Source organism: Catharus ustulatus, chromosome Z (genome assembly GCF_009819885.2).
Source record: "Catharus ustulatus isolate bCatUst1 chromosome Z, bCatUst1.pri.v2, whole genome shotgun sequence".
NCBI classification, from domain to species: Eukaryota; Metazoa; Chordata; class Aves; order Passeriformes; family Turdidae; genus Catharus; species Catharus ustulatus.
Window position 1 is genome coordinate 51,676,226 of NC_046262.2, and position 15,301 is coordinate 51,691,526.

The following is a 15,301-nucleotide window of genomic DNA, read 5'->3' on the forward strand; positions in this document are numbered from 1 at the left end:
GTAACCAAGACAACATGAAAGTCCCTAAAGTGTAAGTTTTGTAGAAGGGAGGTAAGAAATGGCTGCATAAGAACAAAAACAGTTATGTTGTTTCTATTTCATTTTATTTTGTTTTTTAACTTGGTTATAGCAATCTGGGGAAGGAGAAACTGTGGGTGCAATACAAAATGGTTATCTCATAGCACCTACTAGGGCATGGAGCTGGAGATGCAGCACTTGTGTGGTGTTTCAGTGTGGGAAGATGGGCATGTTTGTGTGAAACCAAACAGGAGTCAGCTACCACTGCAGAAAGAGAGAAAAGAGCTCTGAAACTGAAATGCTTGAGAAATTGCCACAGTAATTTAGTCTTCACGCAGGGTTCAAAGGAAAACAAAGGAATTCTTTTTCTTCAATAGCATACACAAAATCACATCTCTCCATTGATTGAATGGTGTTAAAAAGACACAAAAAAGGACTAGGATTTTTACTATCAGCACATGTGAACAAATTCAGTTCTGTAGAGATCCAGTGGAACATACCACAGTAAATTAGATATTTTATTGCTTTGAGGCAGAAACAAATATATAATTTACACGCATTCATGTGTATAGACATAAAACACACAAACATCAAGTGAAAAGCACAAATCACTATCTCTTTTTAAAAGTCCAGTTTTTAATTAAATTTCAAAACAAGAAGGGAAGTTGAGAAAATAATGCAGAATAAGCAATTTTTTATGTAATGTAGCAGTTGAGAGGAAAACCCTTAGTCTTAAAATAATTTTTGCCTCTTTTGAAGTCAGTTGAAAAGTTTCCTTTTTATCTCAAGTAAAACTAATAAAAGAGTAATTTATTGGTAGTACGGAGTTATGAGGCAACAAAAGTAGAATCTTGAAGAAAAATACATTTATGTTTATCCTGAGTATCTCTTAAATATGAAAGCTTTCTAAACAAAAGGGTAGTTTGTGTTCTTATTTTAATACATTTCCATCTGTGTCTTTTTTTCACAAACTTAGTCCAACAGACTATGAAAATATGGTGAATTAACAATTCTTGAAAAATATTTGCATATGTTCAGAAGCCTGCTATTCACACTACCTGTTTCCCAACACATGACACTGGGGCACACAGAAGGCAGATTTCATTTTGGTTGCAATATTTGGAAGTACAAAGTGGACAAGGACAAAGGAAGCAAACAGATTCTTTCCTTCTTAATCAATATCTTGTTAGACTGGTGGGTTTCACTCATTAATCTTTTGGTAAGGGAAAAATGAAACGGATTTACCATTACAACAAAGTAAAATTGTGAATTAAATTCATTCTAATGAAATTGCTTCCAAAGAGTGCTACTTCATCACACACAGCTTCTGTCAAGAGAGTTTGGACTCCAGAGTATTCATTTCTTTGAGGTAATGCATTTATCGGCAAATTCTGAATCCAAAATACCTGAAAGTAAACTTTCCAAATTCCTCCTCTTACACTGTGCATATTTTTAAAATCATGCAAGTTCCACTTAAAACGTATTGTGTTTTGTGTTTGATAGCTTCAAACAAATCTGAAACTGTACTTCATGTGGCTGCTATGCTGCACCTAAATGTTCACTACATTATAGCTGAGCTGGGATATACAAAAAAATCAAAAAAGTAAAATGCCTGGAGGTTTGCAATGCATTGTTTCTAATTTCTTTAGTAACTGTTGCATATTGATTGATCTAGTATTGCACAACAGAGGAAATTAGCAATTAAAAGGCTTCCATGCATCCAGCATGAGATCCTACAAAATCCTGTTATCCACAGGAGTAAAATTAGAAGAACAAGAAGAATCAACAAAGCTAAAAACGTGCTTATAGTAAGCTGTGCAGAATTTGTCCTCAGCTGAAAAACATTAAAACTCTGCACAGATTGCACGCACAAGAGTATTTAATGTAGGATTATAACTCAATTAAGGCAACTATTTCTCTGATCCAGTAATTCTAAGGCATTTTGCAGATGGTTATGAATCCCAGGCTGTAATACAAATTTCTTTCTGTTCTCTATAATATAAACTCACATATTATGTAAAGACACACTTAATCTTCTGCCTAGGAAAACAAACTTCACAATGTAGGTCAAAAGATACACGCTGCTTGAGATGAATTTAAAGTAAGGTAAATTAAATTAACATATTTAACATTAAATGTGAATCCATATATATAAATACGACATTAACAATGAAGTTCAATTGATACCCATGTTTCCTCAAGAAATTATTGACCATATGCCTGGGCACAGGGAAGGAAGATTACCAGCCCAGCAGGAGCCATATAAACCCCGGAACTGGACACAGCATCACACACAAGGCTATGCACACAAATTGCACAAGATTGCAACTTCAGACTCCAAGTTAGCCTGGAGATTGGTCTGCTACAGGAATAAACATGCCCTTTCTCTGTTCCAATGTGAACAAAAAGTGCATCTACACTATCATTAATCATATGAGACTGGTTTGCTTCAGATTTGTCAAAACTAATTCAGCTTTGTTGAATTTAGTGACAGATACTGGATTTATCTAGACCGGGAGAAGAAAAAAGGTTATATAAGCTTTGCTAGTATAGCCAGACAAATTATATGTTTATCCATGCCTAAACAAAAGGTCACTATTAGCTCAGGCTTAACCAAAACTTCTTAGCTAATCTCTGACCTAATTTTGACCTCTCTTATTAATTGCAGAGAAGCTTTCAGTAAAATATTGGTTAGTTGTGCTTACACATCCCCTCACCCTGCCCCCACCCTGCTTCTCTAGCTTCTTGTCTTACAGATCATAAATTAAGGACAAAATATCTTTTTCTAAGCCTTATTAGTACCCAATTAGCTTCATGTTGTTACCTAGAGTGGAAGTGACAGGAAAGACAAACATTAAGCATTTTAATCTCTTAAATGCAGGAGGCATTTATGTAGAAGAAATGATTACCAGAACCTTTATTTCACTTTACTTTTCCCCCCAGATCATAAAATATTATTTCAGAAAGCCTGTAAAAATACCAATTCTTCTGCTTCTAGCAATTCCCATTAGAAAGAAGTACAGCTTTATCACTGTTAGAAGTGAAAAACTAAACACATGAAGTCTAGAGGATCTATAATTATGTTAGTTAGTTTTAACCAGACATAATCATTTGTCATTGCATCAGACTTCTTACAGAGCAGTTTACACTGGGTTTGTTTAATTCCTTCAGTAGCATAATTGTTGTATGTCAGAGTATGAGCATGATGTATTTATATCCACGAGATCTTACCATCTGCAGAAGACTAGTTTTTGCTCAAGTAAAAGCAAAGCACCTGAGTTATAATTCCAAAAATCACTTTTTCTACTTTTCTTTTTGTAAGTCAATATTGTTCAGTTTTGTATAAAACCATATCCAGACTTAATTTAAAAATTAAGTCTGAGAGAAACTAAACCCAACTGCGTTGTGTAAAATACTGTAAATTTACAAAAAGGAGTTCTAATAATAAAAGAAATAAAAATCTTGAAGTTAGAAAGAACTGTCCAAATAACATGCCTTATGCTCATCTGAACTAAAGAATATAAGGAATTATGGTTTGAAAGCCTATTGTAATTAGATACTGGAGCTAAAAAGCTCAGTAGAAATTCAACATAATTCTAACTGCTGAAGCCTTAGCATTCCATCACATCCATATTCGTATTTCTTGTCTCTTTGTACTGATAAAAGCCTCTCCAAAATAAATTCATCCAGTCATACTGAGAATCATATCTGACACCCAAGTGATAACATAAGTCTAAATTATGTTCAGTTTTCTTCCTCTTCTCTACAGGAAATGAGAACGCTCCTTCATCATCTGAACAAAGGCACCTGGCTTACTGCATAAATGAAAAAGCTTGTCCATTACTGTTTGTCACATTGGTAGATAAACTCTTGCCTAAGAAGGCCCTAAAAAAGTTGTTTTATTACAGTAGAGTCAACTGTTTGGATCAAATCCAAATTCATATTCATTTGCTAGGTGCAAATAAATCCCACTGTACAGTCAGTACAGTTTTCTTATATTTTAACATTATTCACCAGAAGCTCCATTCTTCTGAGTTTGCGTTTATTCTTTGGCATGGGCTTGTCATATAAGCCATTTTTGAGAAGATGCTCCTTGCTGTGATGGATCTGGGCTCCATGTTGAAGTTGGAAAGAGCATAAAGCTTGAAGCGGATGGAGTATAGTCTGCAGAAACATGAAGGGGTCAGGGGCAAAGAAACCCCAAGCTTTTAGTAAGGTATTTTAGAGACATCAATTATTACAGGTTTTTTTATTCAATGACTACTTAAAAATGCTAATAAAATACAATTTGGATCATAAATGTTGATAAAATATAACCTTTGCAGACACAAAGGGCACAGCTGAATAGAAGATGTACCGAAAAGACAGGCAGAGCACTCATACACCACTTCCATGGTGTCATCCCTCACTCCTTCCTTGGAACCACTCAATCCTGAGTTCAGCCCCAGCCACATTATTGTAAGTTATGGCTTTGACTTGATCTTAGTAATGGACTACAATCAATTAATATGGCTTGGTCAACAAACTGCAATAAAATAAGTCACAATAACTAAGCTGTTTGTGCTTGCACAAAAATCCCTTGAGGCAGGGTTTTAGAAACAGAGGAGGGACTCAAGGAAGCTGGACTGCTATCCTGGAGACTCAACTGTGTCCATGCTTCTGCCCAGAGGTACTGTGTAGGATTAATGTAGCTGCACAAAACAAATTTATCTCAAGTGGTTCCTAACTGTAGACTCTTCATTTTCTGGTTGTCTAACTGAGCCATGGGGCCCCATGTGCAGATGTGCAAAGTAATCACATATGTAACTGCAGCCAGCAGAAGCTGAGATTCTACTGAGAAAAATATGACTCTTAAGAGCACACAGGAAAATCAAGTGATATATAGGGTATCAAACCAAGTGCACATTTTTAATTCCCATGGCTCTCAAATTTGGCTCGCCATCTTATATGCTAGAAATAGCACTCAGTCCAAAGATGGTATAAAAAATGTATGGATGTAGCTCTTGGCTACTGCAATGCTTAGAGAAAACATCAATTTTGTCTTTTAAAAGTAGTCTGGGCCAATTCTCAGTGACAGAGGTGAATCAGAATATAGGACTGATAACTGTAGACATTAACTAAACATTCACTGTAAGACAGAAGTCCTAGTGAAGGACAAATATGTTGTCCTAGTATAACAACGAAAAAGGTAAATATAAAACTCCACATATATACAGAAGTTTCTTGAAAACTATCTTTACTTGGAGTTCAAATTTCTGAGCCATATTTTCTTGTCCACACATTTTGTCCAAGTCTGAGTTTAAATCCAAGTTATTTAATATTAAGGTGAGTCTAGTATCACAGAGGCAGACACAGAGGTAGCATACTATATATTATGCCAGCTCCAGGAGCAATTTTTGACCTGGGTACCTTTTTAGCAGGTATAAAAATATTAACTAGCTGATGGAGAGCAGTACGAACACCCCAGGGTGATAACTAGCCTGTAGTGGGTACATGGATGAGCGTGGATGAGCTTTAAATCTCTTTTCACAGATCATTCATTGCATTCTGGGCATGCAATTGAATTGCAGACTTGGCTCTGTGGTGTAAAAGTACTTGTGTTTTTCAGAGGGCTTATTAAATTGATATTACTAATGTCAGCAACAAAAGATTAAGAAGGACATTTTCTTAATTACCTCCTCCATCATGGACTAGTGGGATCACAATTTACAAGGAAAGGCTAATGTCCAATTAGGAAACTCTGACCTGGGATAAACTTAAACTCAAGAACTATTAAGCCCCAAATTCCTCCAGTGACATGTAAGAGTTGTGAGCTGGCTGGTAAGCATACATAACCCAGTGGGTTACATTCCATAGCTAACGAGTGCAAGAGATAATGGGACCTGGCTTTAAAAAGCATTTAATCTTCAAGATAGTGTGAGGGGGTATTCAGACCATCTCTGCTGTCTAGCTTATGGAGAAAACAATTTACTTCTTTCCATGCACTTATCTCCTGTCACAAAATGAATTAGGTTTTTTAGAGTTAAACACCACTTTGTTGTGTTCACTTTCGGAGCGCAACATGAAAGAGTCACTGTAATCTGAACACTCTGGAGTGAATAAATGAAAAGTGGTATCCATTGCTGCATTCTTGTTATAGTTAGCTATGCAACAAAACTATTACAAATGTCATTAAGATTTTAACTGTCAAGTTTTAAATTAATAGTTTAGTACCTTCGCTGCCCCTCTATGATTCATGAAGGAAAAACTCAGACATTTAAATTTACATACCTCTTGTATACTCTTATTTTTTTCCAAGATGGAAAGAGCAACAGCTGCACATTCAAGAGTAGACAGACAGGTGTTTGTTGGTTGTGTACGAATTACATATTGACTTGAAATACTGGGTTTTAGCTGCACCTGAAAAATAGCAAATTCTAGTAAAGTAAGCAGAATAGCAAACAAGATACCTATTCTCTACATCAAGTAAAACACATCCCCTTTCTGACTGTGTTCACTTGCCTTCTTCCCTTTTTGCTGCTTTGTCTCCCAGTAGCCAACGATACGCTACTGTTCAGTGTAATACACACGAGTGACCATCACAAACAAAATCTATATATTTGTTACTGTACGAACATGCAAAGGAAATACAATTTTTTGTTAGAGAAAGACTGAGTTAAATTTTAGCAACTGATTTCAGTTGTAACAGATATGCTATGACAAAAATAGAATTATTCACTTATGCTTTTTAAAATTGAACATTTTAAACACACACACAATCTCATGCAAGGTACAATGGCCATATAGTCATTAACACTTTATAGCCTGGCAAAATATTATTTGTTAAAGTTCTAAGTGTAAGACTTCTAGAAACTGTATTTATTCATACAATGTATTAGGTCACTGATTAGAACTATCTGCTTGACAAAATCATGTCTGAAAATAATTTACTGGCTCTGCCTCAAGTGATAAACACTTTACACTATCTTGCAAATTAACAGTTTTTAAGAAAATTTAATTTAGCCAACAGCTCCAAAAGCTTTTATGAGGTTTTTAAACAGTGGTTGAAACAACACAGCATTTACACTACATGACTCTGTGTGAAAATTTAGATTAAGATTTCCATCTCCACATATATCTAAAATGTAATTTTCAAAACAAATAATGTTTCAGCAATGAAAATTCTCAGTTCTTTTTCCAAAAACATTGTAGTGTAGTACAAAAAAAACCAGACAAATCATTATAAAAGAGCAAGTTAATTTTCTTTTTTTTAAAAATTCATCCCATCAATTGCTTTTTATTTTTCTTCTTCTTGAAAAAATGAGTGAGCAATCCCCATGACCCTAATACTGTTCCCATTTTGCCTGCCAGAAGTCTTTCACAATTCTTCACTTTATTCAATACTTCCCTCCTTCACTTTCTTCATTTTTCCTTTTATTTGAAATATTTCATTTTCCTTCATCTCTCTTACATGCAATTACCCATTCTTTAAAGTTCAAGGTGTCTCATTAATGAAAGGCAAACTCTAGAGTGATGAAGAAATATACATGAGTAAAATGAAATTCCACTGACTTATCTATCCCAATTTAATGAAAATTAAAAATAATGACATTTAAAAAAAAAAAAGGTAACAAGAAAACAGCAAAAGGCATTCTGGAAAGGACAAGCAAGTTAGCTATAAAAGCTCAATTTACTCAAAAATGGTAAAATACAGAAAAACGAAGCCTTTCTCAACTATCTTCTTCAATTTGGTATAGAAAAAGCAGAAGAGAATAAAATTACTTAGAAGAAAAAAAATGTAGAATTTAGCCATCAGTGTATGTAATGAATAGAAAAAAAGGATATCATTTTCATTTGTTACTCCTCAAGCTTTTTTTTTAATTTTATACCTTCTCTTTGTGACCATGTAGAGATCTTCATCACAACATAATGGGAAGCCTAGTTATTTGAAGTATACAGAAATCTATGCTGGAAGAAGCTTATGGTCTCTGCTTAGAAACTCCTAAATAGGTAGCAAAAACAGGGTAAACTCAGCCTATCACTTCTCCACCACTTCTCCATGTGTTCTGAGCAGCAAAGCAGACATATATTCACTTTTTTTCAACAGCTGACAGCTACGTTCTTCATGGAGTATCTCTCCACGGCCCCATCTCCAGTTTTTAGGCGGAAACCATCTGGTGGAGCACCTACAGGCCCACTGGCTTCCCTCTCCTTGGACAGGGCCTTAAGGCTTTTTTTTCTAGAAGTAGGGAACAGGTCAGTCTGCTGGTTTCTAGTCTTCATTCCTTGGGCCTCATGCTGAAAAGCATTTGAAATAATCAACATTCCAAACAAAGAAAATTTATCAACGATTGCATGACAACTTCTATAAAGAAAAGCCAAAACCTGTGTAACTGCAGCTCTCTACTGACAATGCACAAAAGGGCAACTTTCTAGTATTAATACCCACAGCAGCAGCAACAGTTTCTCCTTTTGTGAAAAGAAAGAGAAAGGATGGAAACAAGTGTCCCCATCCATTTTTCTGAAAAATTACGTATTCCCTGGGATAAAATTAAAATAGCATAGAGAGTGGTGGAGATCAGAGGAAGAATACAGTAATTTCATGAATACAAGCCGCACTGAGTATAAGCCGCATTGCCGGGTGTTGGCAAACATTTCGTTTTTTGTCCATAAATAAGCCGCACCTAAGTATAAGCCGTTCTGTTCGCAGCGAGGACCCGCGTGCAACGAAGTTGCCAAATAGTAACAGAATCGCAGCAGGGCGGGGTTTACTGGCTCGACTCGAGCCATGAGGGCTCGGGGCTGCCGACAGGGCTGGGTGGCCCAGCTCGACGCTGCTGCTCGGCGGGGCCGCTTGGGGCCGGCCGTCTCTGCCTCTGGGATCACTCGCCCTGGTCCCGTGGTGGCAGGAGGGGCACAGAGCCCACCGGCACCCGCAGCGGTGGTGGGAGGCGGGGATGGAGCCGCCCCGCTCCTGCGGCGGCGGCACGCGGGGACGGGAGCCCCCGCAAGGTGCAGGGTCAGCAGGAGAGAGCCCCTGCCTCCCCTCGAGCCATGGGGCCAGTAGGAGAGAGCCCCCGCTTTCCCCTGAGCCGCAGCGCCAGCAGGAGAGAGCCCCTGCCTTCCCCACCCCCTGTGCTGCCAGCACAGAGTAGCTCCACCCACCGTGCAACAGAGTAACCAATTTGTAACAACCGCGTAAATGCAGGGTTTTACTGGCAGGAGCTCGACTTTGCAGTTTGCACTGACTCGGTTTGTACTCCCGGGGTTGAAAATGTCAGAAAATTATTCACATATTGGCCGCTCCTGAGTATTAGCCGCATTTCCAGTATGGGAGCAAAATTTTGGTCAAAACAGTGCGGCTTGTATTCATGAAATTACTGTACTTGATCAAGACAACTGACAGCTACAGTTTGTCTCTTAGACTTCTTTCAGCATGAATTTTATCCTACTCTTTAAAGCAGCACAGAATCTAAATAAATGATCCCTGGTCACCTGAAATACAGTCAGGGTAGTCTTTGTCTACTGCAAATTGGACAGACTCGCCAAAGTTGCCATCTGAAAGTTAAGTACATCTACTGAACCAATAAAACACACAATACTCTACTCACTAAGAGCGTAAATTGAATGGCAAAACAAAGCAGAAACAATACATAAACCAAAACAAAATAGTATAATTAATAAACTTCAGAAACAGGAAGAAATCTTCTTGGTAAAAAAATGCCTAGATATATGAAATATTTACTTGCCCTCAGACTTGACTGCTTAGGAATATTACTTCTTTCATTTTTCACCTAGTGGTCTAAACTTGCATTGCCTTTTGCACAGTTAGTAATTTCAGATAGCGCATTGCAACAATCTCATCCAACTTTCTGCATTACCTTTGTGGATTAATTCTTTATCTGTCACCTGTGTACCTCAAATCCAGCTGTTCAGATTTACAGAAATGTTCATGTACAGTTAAACAAAATCACACTGTCTACCTCTTACACCAGACTTCAAAATCTCAGAATGAGTAAACACAAATACTCTCTTTAAGTACATTTCAACCCAACAATTATGATGCTTTAGAAGCACTTCTCCATAAAATGATAGATACCACAATAAAATAATTTTGGTTTCAAAGTAATTTGCAAATCAATGCACTTTGCAATAATATCAGTTTCTAACAAAATACAGAAATGAATAGTTGAAAAAACAGCAGCCAGTTTAATACTGCTTACAAAAATAACGTAATAAAGAAGATGGAAACTATATCAACCAACTCAAACTAGAGAGAAATTTAGATAAACTGAATGCAATTACTCACTGGAATTCAGCCAAGACACTGAAATTAGTTTATCTATTCTCTGTAAGTGTGAAGGAGTTTGGGGACTTCATTTCCAAGCCATCAGAAGTATGAAGCAACACATAAAATAAAGTTTCATAGCTATCAGTAACTAAAGACTCCTGTTTCCAAAAGCCTGAATTTCAGCAATTTTCACAAACTGTTACACTAACTTAACACTGGCTTATCTGCCAATGCACCATTCCCTTAGCAAATGCTACAGCCTTTGACCATTTACAAAGGATTTGAACCACAGTAAAAATTGTGACCCTTCAGTGTTTCTTGGGGCAGAGTTTTTCTTCCTGAGCCTTTCTTGGACATGCTCCAGGCAACTGAAGACCCAGCTGATCTTGTTCAGCTGTTCAAAGTCAACGGAAGGAAAATTGTTGAATTGATGGGATCAAAGGCCTGCTGTTTAAAATTTTAAAAATTTAAGTCAGTAAAGAAACTGATTTCTGCTTTTATTTTAAATAATAGAATTCTAAGTCTAGCAGAAAGCTCTAAGTGCTCTCCTCAGTTTCTCGCCTTAATATCTTTCTACCTTTTCTATGCTGATTTCTTCATCATTACTCTTACCAGCTGTATTCTTACCAGCTTTAGTCTCCAAACAGAAACCAACATTATACAAAATAATGCATCACCAAGAATTCCAAAAAACTTAGTATATCTGTCTGACAGGGCACACAAAACAATTCTTGCCTGTTCTGTTTTCTGCAATAACACTACAGGCATCTCAAAACAGGCAGAGGTATAATATATTTTTCTGCAACTTCTATAAAAGACTTATTACTTAAAATCACTTCCTCTTTATGTTGATAGTATCCTTTGAAAATCTGAATGTCAGCTTGGGTATTAATTTGCTTAACTTTTCAAGAACGAAGGAAGAAAGTACCATCTGTCCTCCTGCTTAACATAAGCACTAGTTACTGGTCATGTTCTACTTCTTTAATAAATACCTTTCAGAAAAAAAATTAGCCATTTATTTAAACTAACTTAAAAGGCACCAAAAAAATCTCAGAAAGAGTATAACTACATCCTGCTATCTTGCTCATCCTTCTAGAAGCTAAGAAAAAATTGCTTTTAAGGTGCTTAAGGCAGTAAGAACATTCTCTGGAAACTACTGCAAAAACAACCAGACAGAAGATGGGTGACAGGCATGGGAAGATCCTTTACTCAGTAGCCAGTTTGCACAAGCACTTTTTACTTGTAAGCCAAGACAGTTCTCTGTACTTACAGAAATCTCATGCAGTTAAGTAAAATTACCTTTGTGCCAGAGAAGACAGGCTAAGTAAATTTAGTCTCAGCATGAGACTGAAATTTAAATCAAGAATATAAATAAATTATCTTGTTCAAAACCTTGTCTTTAATTTAAAGTGACATCTTAAGAGCACTCTCTTTCTAAAATACTGGAGGGAATAACTGCCATGCAACTGTCACAAATGGACAGCCTGAAAAAGTAAATGCCTGTCACAAAACCCTAGGTCCATGAGGGCACGACTTTAAAGACTCTGATGACTGGAAAAAAGGAAACATAATACCCTTTCTGAAAAAAATGGAAAGCAAAAGATCTAGGAATCTACAGAGAAGTCCCATCTCTCTGCCAGGCAAGCTTATGAAGCAGATTCTCCAGGAAACCGTGCTAAGGCACTTTGAAAACAAAGAGGTGATTGGAAGGAACCAGCATGGCTTTACAGACAGGAAATCCTACCTTCTGTGATGGAGCTACAGCACTGGTGGATAAGGGCAGAGCAATTGTCTACCTGTACTCAGGCAAAGCTTTGGACTGTGGTTCACATTATATCCTTGTCTCTAAATTGGAGAGATGTGGATTTGCCAGATGGACCACTTGGTGGATAAAAAGTGCCTGGATGGTATGGAAAGAGCTGTGGTAAAGAGCTCCTTGTCCACATGGAGAGCTGTGGCCAGTGGTGTCCCCCATGGTCGGTGCTAGGACTGATACTGGGACTGATACTGCTCAACACGTTTGTTGGTGACAGGGACAGAGGCATCAAGAGCACCCTCAGCAAGCTCCCTGATGACACCAGGCTGTGTGGGGCAGGGACATGCCAGAGGGAAGGGATGCCAGCCAGAAGAACCTTGAAAAGTGGGACTGTGTAAACTTCAATAAGTTGAACAATGAACAAGTACAGAGTCCTATGCCTGGGTCACAGCAATTCCAGTCACACCCACACAGACTGGGCAGAGAACTGACTGAGAGCAGCCCAGTGGGGCAAGACTTCGGGATGGTTAATGGAAAACTCCACATGAGCCAGCAGTCTGTGCTCACAGCTCACAGAGCCAACCATGTCCTTGGCTGCCCCAAAAGCAGCGTGGCCAGCAGGGTGAGGGAGGGGATTCTGTCCCTCTGCTCTGCTCTGCTCTGCTCTGCTCTGCTCTGCTCTGCTCTGCTCTGCTCTGGTGAGACCCCACTGCAGGGCTGCGTTCAGCTCTGGGCTCCCCAGCAGAAGAAGGACATGGACCTGTTGGAGCAAGTCCAGAGCAGGGTCATGGAGTCAATAAAGGGACTGGAGCACATCCCCTGCAAAGCCAGGTTGAGACAGCTGGGGCTGTTCAGCCTGGAGAAGGGAAGGTTGTGTGGAGATCTCATGGCAACCTTGCAGGATCTGAAGGGGGCTGTAGGGAAGCTGGAGAGGGATTCTTCATCAGGACCTGCAGTGACAGGACAAGGAGTATTGGGTACAGACTGAAATAGAGGAGATTAAGGTTAGCTATTAGGAATAAATTTTTACTGTGACAGTGGAAAGATACCAGAACAAGGTGAGATACTTAACGGGGTGAGATATTGGTCAGGGAGGTTTTGGATGCCTCAAGCCTGGAGCCTCAAGGCCAGTTTGGTTAATGCCTTGAGATACCTGGTCTAGTGGGAGGTAACCCCACCCTCGACAGGGCACGTTTAAGGTACCTTTCAACCCTTAACATGTCTTTTCATTGAATATTTAGGTTTATCTATGTAAAATTAATAAATAATTCACCGGTTATATTGTGACTTTTAGGAAATGACAACATATTTAGCACATTGTCTTTCACAATTTCCCATCATCTTTTCACAATTTCTTATCAGTTATCCTACAAAGGCCTTTTCTCAGGCCATTCATGGTTAGACTCCCGAGTTGTATCACTACAACCGGCCTCAGGACATCTCACTGCTGTTGTGTTGGAAACCATGGTAAATACATAATATCCTGTTTGTAAAAGAAATGTAATTGGTTCCGTTCTGTGGCTGTATGCAGATTTGCCTGACAAACACTCTATTCAGCCTTTGCAGAAGAATGTGAATTCAGAGTTACCAATTAGCTCTTTTACAGGTCAAAACCAGAAGCTTTCTTAAGCTCTTACAAACCACACATGCCTAAGAATAGTGCCCACATTTTCTTTCATCAAGTATGCTGCTCATGTATGAAAATGCATTAAACCACTATGTGCTTTCAAGAATGCTCTTTGCTTCTGGAACTATGTCTTGGAGTGACTTTATGATGCTTGTAACCCCAGTCGTCTGTTCTGTTGGTGTCGAATATTGAGGTTTGAAGCTTTAAGACTTGTTCCAAGAGCGAAGGGGGAGAGAAGAGGTGCAGAGTTTGTTATCAGAGACTGCACTCGCTCCCCTGCATCCTTCACACAGACTGTGCTGTCTGCAGTGGACAGCAGGAGAGAGCTCTCCTTTGCTCTTGGTTAGTTTGGGTTAGCTGAGGCAAAGAAGCTCCCTGGACTGTGGTTTTTCACCCCTTTTTCTTGGAACTGTTTGAACCTGCTCTGGACTGAAAACCCAGAAGAGCCCTGGGATCTCACACCTGTGGCCCACTGGGCCTGGCCTGGGCCGCGGCATTTCCCAGCGCCGGAGGGGCTGAGAACAGCCTGAGTGAGCCGGGCTGCACCCACAGAAGGGACTCTTCCGAATTTGTCATCTCGTCAGAGCGACGAGAGGTTTTGTTGTTTACTATTCCTCATTTTTGTGCTAGGAAGTGTTTTGCTGTTAAATAAACAGATTTTTTCCACTTCTCTCAGAGGAAATATTTCCCCAAACCAGTTGGAGGAGGGACTGCTTGAATCTGTTTCCTAAAGGGACCCCATTCAGAGGTTTCTTCCCAAATTTGCCCTAAACCAGGACAAACCAAAACAATTTAAAAACTATATTTCATTGCTGTGGGCAGCTACGTGACAAACAATCCAGAAGAAATTTAGGAGAATGACCGAATGCTCATGATCTGAATATAATCCTACAAATGTCTCTTTGTTCCATGACTATGTCAAACAACTCTTTCTTCAAAAATCACTTCTGGTATTCCATTATATTTCTTTTCCATATAAACAAGTTCAAAATAAAGTAAGTAGCCTGTAATTTGGCACATAGAAAAATATTTGAAGATGCCGTAAGTGCATTCAGTAAAAAAAAAATAGGTTTAAGTGTTTCCAGATATTCTGAGCTTTCTTTTAAAACATTTTTTTCAATAAGTATAATTTAGATTGTACAGAATACTTCTCTACTTGCTTTCACTCTTAGACGTGAATTGACAAAAAAATAAGTTGCCAAAGTAGTGTATCCTTCACAGACAGAAAATCTTACATCACAAAATAATTTTTAAAAAATCCCCCCAAAAAGCCCCAAACAAAACAAAGCAAAAGGAAAGAAAAAAATTGAACAACTAAAACCCCTCAAACACATATATATGCACTTTATCCACACCACCCTTGCAAACTGAGCTTTTAGAGTGCTTCTGCAATGCTTCAGCCAAATTTGTTGGGCTAGGTAAGGAAGCAATGAACATTAAAAAGAAATAATGCCTTTAAAAAGAAAATCAGAAAAAAACCACAAACGTTTTATGATCACACATGGTAACATAACATTTTTTACATGTAAAAAATGTGGTAAGTGAAAAACTCCACTGCAAACAAAAAGCATTACTAATAGTATAATTTATCTGGAGAAGACAAGCTTCTTACATAGCAAATTTCACACTT

The 15,301-nt window shown here is 38.3% G+C and overlaps 1 protein-coding gene across 1 annotated transcript in view; it reads right to left on the reverse strand.

Annotated features, from left to right (window-relative positions):
• Positions 1-358: 358 nt before the first annotated feature.
• Positions 359-15,301, reverse strand: part of DTWD2 (DTW domain containing 2) — a 74,096-nt gene continuing 59,153 nt past the window's right edge. The window contains exons 5-6 of the mRNA XM_033084959.1: positions 6,289-6,417; positions 359-4,182 (exon numbers count right to left, since the gene is read on the reverse strand). Of these exons, the coding sequence (XP_032940850.1) occupies positions 4,012-4,182; positions 6,289-6,417 (300 nt within the window). The 3' untranslated portion in view covers positions 359-4,011. The remainder of the gene's footprint in view (positions 4,183-6,288; positions 6,418-15,301) is intronic.